This window comes from Hibiscus syriacus, unplaced genomic scaffold (genome assembly GCF_006381635.1).
Source record: "Hibiscus syriacus cultivar Baekdansim isolate YM2019G1 unplaced genomic scaffold, ASM638163v2 tig00110610_pilon, whole genome shotgun sequence".
In the NCBI taxonomy this organism is placed as follows: Eukaryota; Viridiplantae; Streptophyta; class Magnoliopsida; order Malvales; family Malvaceae; genus Hibiscus; species Hibiscus syriacus.
The window spans coordinates 3,718,948-3,727,613 of NW_024062800.1; the positions used below are offsets into that span (position 1 = coordinate 3,718,948).

The 8,666-nt window shown below is 35.3% G+C and overlaps 1 protein-coding gene across 1 annotated transcript; it reads right to left on the reverse strand.

Annotated features, from left to right (window-relative positions):
• Window positions 1-7,483: 7,483 nt before the first annotated feature.
• LOC120135542 lies at window positions 7,484-7,981 on the reverse strand. The gene has a single exon (XM_039151816.1). It carries the CDS (start codon window positions 7,963-7,965, stop codon window positions 7,525-7,527), a length of 441 nt encoding a protein of 146 aa, XP_039007747.1. The 5' UTR covers window positions 7,966-7,981; the 3' UTR covers window positions 7,484-7,524.
• Between the last annotated feature and the right edge of the window lie 685 nt (window positions 7,982-8,666).

Sequence of the window (8,666 nt, forward strand, 5' to 3'; positions counted from 1 at the left end):
CTTTGGTTTTGTTCATTCTAGAACCATAAGAAATTCCATTATATTAACCTTTAAGAAATCATTTGCTAACAATAAAATTCACTTTAAATAATTTACTGATAGTAATAAAGTCCTTATCTTTAGTATCTCTCATCTTTGTTTCAAGAGATTTTGAGAATCAAAACAACTCTTTCATAAGGACATTTAATTTTGAGAATGAAAACAGCTCTTCTCCAAATTAACCAATTTGAACCTTCAAAATTGCTTAGAACTTCTCAAAGAAAGTGAGATTATTAGTACGATAAAATAATACTAAACATGGTATATGTCAACATAATCACTAATGGTATTAACAAAAATACCTTTAATAAATTAAATAGATATTAGTATAACCGATATTATTATCACTTTAGTTATACCATTTTTCTTTTTAAATTGTCATTAATTATAACCACCATACATCAACTTGAACCTTTAAAGATCATTTCACTCAGGTCATACATGCAAGGATAATAAATACAAAAGCATGATTAAAGCATATATGTGATCAATAGAATAAAAAAGTAACTCGTATGAGTCGAAGAACTTTTTCTTAACCTTGCTTTAATATGTTTAAAGGCTATAAGGTTTTAACAAAACCACTTTATCTTTAAAGATTTTAAACTTTAAGAACCATTTATGGTGATTCATTAATTTTAAAAGCATTTAAAAATGCCAGGTTTGTCATACTAATTATTATACATTGTTTATAGACGTTTACAGTTTGGTAATAAAACTCTATAATAAAACTTTCATGATATAAAGCATGGGTTTTCATCCTTTGTAATATTCATCAAATTAAGTAATTTTGTAGATACTATTGCAAACATTTAAAGTTATTAAACGTTTAAATTGTTGATAATTTTCTATCATATGTTTCCTCCCTTATCAAGGAATTGAATCCTATTAAAAAAATGTTTACAAGCATTTACAAGTCAAGAAAATGACTTAACATTTAAAACATAATTAATCAAACGTTTAAGCGATGGCACACGTTCAATTTAGAATTGCTTGTTAGGATTTTTGTAGTTTTAATGAATTGATTATTTTACTTAATTATTGTATTTATTTGAGTTGCTTTGTTCAATCAATTTTGATGAATCTATAGTCGATAGAGTGAATAATTGTTGAGAGAATGATGCAAGCTCACGTGTATAAGGAGTGTGCTTGTGTAATTCCATGCATGTGGATGCAGCTCCATGCATGCCCAGGTGTAGAGGAAGTCTAGAAGCTAGGTTGTTATGAGGTTGTTAGTTAGTTAGGTGGTTTCCTTGTATTGCTAAGGTTGTGTATAAAAACAGTGGTGTATACTGTGCTATGTAGTATTCTTGTTTCGGTACAATGAAATAAAGAACTCTTTCATTTCTTCTTGAAACAATCCTGCAATATTCAACATGGTATCATTCGCTTTCGGTCCTGGAGTCCTTTGCTAAGCTGTGATAGTTCTCTTTGGTGATTCATCCTCCTCGTCAGCTCGGATGTTTACCAACAAACGTGTAAATGTGGTGCTCGATGAGATGAACTTCCTTTTATGAAAGAAACAGGTTCTACTTACAGTTTGCAGCCACCGCCTTGAACGGTTGCTAAATGGCTCATTAACAGCTCCACCAATGACAGTTGTTGTTGCAAATGGAAAAACTATTGCTAATGAAGCCTATGAAGATTTTATAGCTCAAGATAGTGCCCTTGCGTCATGGCTTCTATCCATGATCAATGCTCCATTGTTGCCACAGTTCGTTGGTGCCGAGTTAGCTGCTGCTGTTTGGAACACAATTTTACAGTTTTTTACCAATCGATCCACCACCACGGTTATGAATTTACACTACAAGCTTCAGTCTATGAAGAAAGGTGATGATTCAGTACGGGTTTACCTCACCCGAGTTAAAGAAATTTGCGATGCACTTGCGTCTTGTGGAAGTCTGGTGTCTCAAGTTGAACATATTGTGAGTAACCTTAAAGGATTGTCGCGAGAATATTAGCCGTTCATGGCAGTAATCACTACCACACAAGAAACTCTTTCTTTGGATCAGGTTTACTCGATGCTTGTTGATACTGAAATGTAGATTCCTGACTTTGATTCTCAGCCTAAGAATCTTTCAATGAGTGCTCATGTTGCTCAAGGAAGAGTGTCGGCTGGTTTGTCTGAATCATCTCGTGGTAGTCGATCTGATGGACGTTGTCGAGGTTGTGGTCGTCTTCAGTTCCAGTTGTACGGTAAGAATTGACATTCTGTAGATCAATGCTGGTATCGCTTTTATCGAGACTTCCCTGGGGTCAATGCAGTTTCTGGTTCATCATGATCTAGAGATGACCATGGTGCTGCTAAATGTGCCACATTTGATTCGTCAGGATGTTCTTGCTGCAGTGCCAAGCAAATGTCCTCTTCTAGTCAGCCTCAAGCAAATGTGGCTTCAGGTCAGCATTGGGTTGTTGATTCGGGGGTAACTCACCATGTTACCCCAGATGTCTCCAAGTTGATGCATTCCATTGATTTTACTAGCCCAGGTAATCTTCTAGTAGGTAACGGTGTGTCACTAGCGGTGAACTCGATTGGTAAAACTGTTTTAAATGCTTCTTCTCGAGCTTTAATATTGAGTGGTCTCTTGTATGTGCCCAAAATAACAAAACATTTTCTCTCGGTTTCAAAGCTTGCTAGGGACAACAATGTCTTCATTGAGTTTCATATTGATAAGTGCTTTGTTTGAGATAAAGTAACTGGTGTAGTGGTTCTTCGAGGGTAGCAACATGAAGGGCTGTACACATTTGCTATGGAGCCTAAAGTCTTCTTGTGTAATAAAGCTAAAGTTATTGGTTCTAGTGTATTTGACCTTTAACATAGGCGATTAGGACATCCTACTTTTCAAACGTTGAAATATGTATGTAATTCAATCAATGTTAACATTCCAAATAGCTTAAATACAACTTGTGTTTCTTGTTGCATGGGAAAGAGTCATAAGGTACCTTTTAATTCTTCTACTACTGTGTATGATGTTCCATTTCAGCTTATTTTTACTGATCTTTGGGGTGTTGCACATATTTCTTCATGTGGCTATCGATACTATGTATCGTTTGTGGATGCATGTACACGTCATACATGGGTGTACATGCTAACGGATAAAACTCAGGCACTTGATGTGTTTCGATTATTTCAAGCCATGGTTACCACTCAATTTTCCTTTCCCATAAAGTTTGTTCAGAGTGATTGGGGAGGCCAATATAGGTGATTGTCATGTGAACTAACTCGTGCAGGCATTTCTCATCGAGTCACATGCCCTTACACCTTTGAGCAGAACGGTGTAGTTGAACGTAAACACCGTCATTTGGTTGAATTGGCTCTTGTGTTGCTAGCTCAGGCTGCTCTTCCATTTCGGTTCTGGTTATATGTTGTGGTTACAGCTTCTCATTTAATCAATCGACTGCCTACTAGAGTGTTAGGTAATATTTCACCATTTGAGTAGTTGTTTGGTTCAAAACCAGATTACAACACACTACGTGTATTTGGTTGTCATTGTTTTCCGCACTTGAGGCCTTTTCAGCAGCATAAATTGATGTTTAGATCAACACCCTGTGTTTTCTTGGGTTACAGCTCGCAACATCGAGGCTTTCAATGTCTTGGTTAGGATGGTCGCTTTTATATCTCAAGGCATGTTAAATTTGATGAGGATGTGTTTCCTTTTACAGATAAGCAACAACCTGAATGTGTTCCTCATAATAGTGCATGAAGGTCTGCTCCCTTGCAGGTTGTTCCCGAGCGAGTGAGAATAAGGGCAATGTCTGGTTCATCAATAAACTCTAACACGTCATCGCATGAACATGCAGATGGTGTTGACTCTAATGTTCAAGGTGGTGTTAACTCTAGCCTCTAATTCAACTATGGATAATAATGTGGCTGAGTTAATTGGTCTTGAGCCTCCATAATTATCCACTAGAGTACCTGAAAACATAGCCAGTGCTGGCGTGAAACCTTCCACTGATCAGAATGTAGCCTTTGTTAATCAACATACTATATTGACAAGAAGCAAACGTGGGATCTTTAAACCCAAAGTGTTTATTAGTTCTTTGGATGAGTCACTTCCTACTTCTATTGATGAAGCAATGAAGTCCAAGGAATGGAAAGAAGTTGTGTATGCTGAGCTTACTGCTCTTCAAAGTAATGGTACATCGTCGCTTGTTTAGTTACCTGAAGGACGGACCACTGTTGGTTGCAAGTGGTTGTTTAAGGTAAAACACAATTATGATGGAATTGTCCAATGGTACAAGGCTCGGTTGGTCACTAAGGGGTATTCTCAGGTACCTGGGAAAGACTTCAAGGAGACTTTTAGTCCAGTGGTGCAATTTGCTACATTAAATATTATACTTGCACTTGCGGTCTCTGGAGGATGGCCATTAAGGCAGGTTGATGTCAACAACGCATTTCTTCTTGGTGATCTGAATGAAGATGTGTTCATGTAACAACCACTGGATTTGAGAAGTATACTCCTAATGGCATCAAGTTAGTGTACAAGCTGCAGAAGTCTCTCTATGGTTTGCGCCAAGCATCACGAAATTGGCATGCTAAGCTGAAAAGTAGTCTTGTGCATCTCGGGTTTAAAGAATCCAAAGCTGATGCTTCTCTTTTTGTTTTGACAGCAGGGGGAGTGTCAACATATGTTTTAGTATATGTTGATGACATAATAGTAACTAGGAAATCCTCGAATGAAATTGAGAAGGTGGTTATGTTGTTAAAGAATCACTTTTCTTTAAAGGATTTTGGGGAACTGCACTATTTTTTAGGCATTGAGGTCAAGCGATGTGATCAGTTTTTGATTCTTAGCCAGAAACAATATATTCTAGAATTGCTTGAGAAGACAAAGATGACTAAGGCATCATGCACTTCTACTCCTATGGTAGCTTCATCAAGGTTGAATAAGGATGAAAGAAAGTTATTTACTGATGCTCAAGAATTTTGAAGCCTAGTAGGAGGGCTTCAAACAAAAGGTGGTGTCCCGATAAACCATGGAAATTGAATATAGAAGCCTCGCAATCGCAACAGCTGAAGTAGCGTGGGTTGATGCTTTCCTCACTAATTTGAAGGTATCACAGTATAAACAACCAGCAATATGGTGTGATAATACTAGTGCAATTGCGTTAAGTGCTAATCCAGTGTATCACTCTCAGCCCAAGCATGTGGACTTAGACGTGCATTTTGTTAGGGAAAAGATTGATGCAAATCAACTATGTGTGAGCTATGTTCTAGCATCTCATCAAGTTGTTGATGGCCTAACTAAACCCTTGGAAAAAAACAGCCTTTGCTAGTTTTCGTGACAATTTGAATGTTTGCTTGTTTGCTGAAGAAGGGAAGAAGCAGGGAGAATGTTGAGAGAATGATGCAAGCTCACGTGTATGAGGAGTGTGCTTGTGTAATGCCATGCATGTGCATGCAACTCCATGCATGCCCAGGTGTAGAGAAGTCTAGAAGATATTCTAGAAGCTAGGTTGTTATGAGGTTGTTAGTCAATTAGGTGGTTTCCTTGTATTGCTAAGGTTGTGTATAAAAACAGTGGTGTATACTATGCTATGTAGTATTCTTGTTTCAGTACAATGAAATAAAGAACTCTTTCCTTTCTTCTTGAAACAATCCTGCAATATTCAACAATAATTCATGTTAGGATATTATGTTGTCTAGGTTTTAAAAATAAGATATCTCGTCTTAGATATTAGAGTGAATTGACTCTCAATTAAAAATATAAATGTGTTTAATCAAGTTTGGAAACACAATAGACCATATTCAAGATACATTTATCCTATATTTATTTACAGATTAAATTTACTTGAAACGTACAAAATATATTTACCTTGACCTTGAAGTTTATGTACATCTTATATATATCGTGACTCGTACAGGTTAATATACGAAATTTTTTGTTGAAGTTTCATATATATATATATATATCAATAAATGTTTATAAAAGAATTAATAAATTGTACATTTTTATATACATGGGAGAGGGAATAACTTGTTATATTAGGAAGTTGATTAAACTGAATTTTGTCTTGTCCCTTGGCAACTAAGCTAGCCGTATTTGATTCTTACAAGTTGGAATGAGGTTACCATGACAAAGGTTCTTTCGATTTTGGCTGTGATTTGGGCAGTTTCCCCCTAAGGATTTTAACAAATTCACTAATTTGTAGCAAGCTTTGAGGATAAGATATAACCTTACAACTCCCTTACGAATTATACCCCAAATTATTGAGACACTCTCTCAAAGAGAAAAGTACAAATTGTAAACTTAGAAAAAAACCACAGGAAATGTTTGCACTTCTAAAAAAAATAAGAACAATTGAGAAATAAATACAAATGGGGTACAAAAGTATTCTTTGAAAGCAAAAAGAATATTGAAGAATGTTGACTTGAATTTGACTATATTTGATTGCTTAGTCTTGCTTTGTGATCTCTTGTCTTCACATTGTCAAAACGATCCTTAAGCTTTTTGGCTAGGCAGGGAGCGATCCAATTTAACTTAAAAGACCGGGTTTGGAAAAACAACTTTGGAGTCACCAGCGACATTTGGGTTCGGTAGGTCGAATACCTAAAATATCTTTTACAATAATTTTAATAAAAATCAATTTAAAAGATAAAAATAATTCGTGTTTAACCAAAAAATCATTTTGAAAAGGGTTCGAAAGTCTATCACGCGCGGGAAAGGATGAGCAACACACCGTGCCTAAAATTGATACCTAAGTGATTATACGTCACCTAAACTATGAAGGTTGCAATTCCAAATATGTACTTAAATTATGATTTTTTTATAGAAAAATTTAAAGGGGTATTAGTTTTGTACGAACAATTCTTAGAAACACTCGTTGTTAGTCAAGGCGCATTTCCACGGTTTCTCCACTCATCTTGTATGTTGCATTTGGGTTTGTGAAGTGAAAATAATCGAATAACATGTTGGTACATCCTTATCGGATGATAAAGTTCAATACCAAATAATAGGATGGTGCATCCTTATCGGATAATAGCATTCAATATCAAATAACAAGTTGGTGCATCTGTATCAAATGGTAAAGTTTAATACTAAATAACAATAATAAAATAACAAATATCAATTTAATGGTATTGTTATTTTTGTACTTTTAAATTAATTTTATAAAACAAAAGCTTGGTGATAAAAAATTAAAATGATTAAATAAACAAATATCATTTACTATTTATAAAAAAAATACACCATAGCAAAAAACTTTTAAAATAAAATCAAAGTAGTTAAACAAAAAGGGCCTGTGCAAGGCTTTTTAATATTTTATCATCATACTTCAAAAAACAAATATTATCATCAAGACATTTTATGAGTATTATAGCTTGTGATTAAACGTTGACGAGTCGTTTTACGAGTTTTATATGATTGTATCTCTAATTAATTTTAATCTCATTGATATAGTTATTAATTCTTTTCATTACCCTTATTTTTAATCTCACCGGAATCTGTAAGTGCCAGATTCAAAGGTTGAGAAACCTTTAAGCATGGATTATGAACAACTAGGATGATTGGCGACGAGCTTGGCAGCCTCAAGATCAGCAGCTTTCTTCAGAAAATTACTCCGGTCATCATCCTCGAGAGCCATCTGAATGGGGCAAGATCCCAACCCATCGGCAATTGCAAGCAAGATCTTTTTCATCTCCGATTTGAATTCATTTGGGTCGACGGTGTTGCTGCCATCCACATCGAACTTGTCGAAAATAGAGTCGTACAGCTCGTTCAGCTGCTCCGGCGGGGTTGTAACGTCGACGCCGAAGTGGGCTTCGATGAGGCGGAGAGACTCGAAGGCCTTGCGAAGCTCCGATCGGCAGAGGACGCCGTCCGAGTTCAGATCAAGAGATACGAAACTCTCGTCCATGCACTTATTGAAATGTTCTTCGTCTGTCACGAAATTTCTCACCGTCGATCCGTCGATGATTACCACTCCCATATCTCAATCAAACAAAACCCTTTGTTTCTTCCCTTTTTCGTCAATGAATTTTGAAACCTCAAGTGTTATATATATGTGTGTATGTATGTAAATAAAAATTAGATCTTCCATAGAATTTTCAGCTGGATGAGTGGCGATCCTGATCCTGAGCTTGTTGGTTTAACTTATTTTAATGTTGTATCTGAAAAAAGTTTAGTTTGAAAAAAGTAAGTTAGAAATTTTAAATCTGAATTATTATTATATAAGAAATATAGTTTTTATAAATTATGATAGGTTATAAATAATTGGGTAAACTAAACTATTGACCACTCAACTATTTAGTCATTTTACTTTTATCACCAATATTTTAGTTTTGTCAATCGAACCACTTAACTATTTAATTGTATACAATCAAACCACTAGTCCTTAGCATTTAACGGATAAGGTAATGTGACAGGTAAAACATTTGGTATAATTACACATCTACTCATTGATAGTTACATATTATATTAATTTGGTCATAATTTAATAAATTAAAATAAATTTAATCATCGAATCAGATGAAATCATGTGTCATCCAATTGGAAGATTAATTATATTTTATTTTTATTTTTAATTCAATATACTTTTCCACCCATTACATGGTGACATGTGTCATCCTATGGTGGAAAGAAAATATAGCACAGAGCACCTAATTTAAGGGAGTTAGAACCTGGAAACAT

What these genes read in the sequence shown, in the direction of transcription:
- LOC120135542 (XM_039151816.1), bottom strand. Translation starts at nt 7,965, where the DNA reads ATGGGAGTGGTAATCATCGACGGATCGACGGTGAGAAATTTCGTGACA.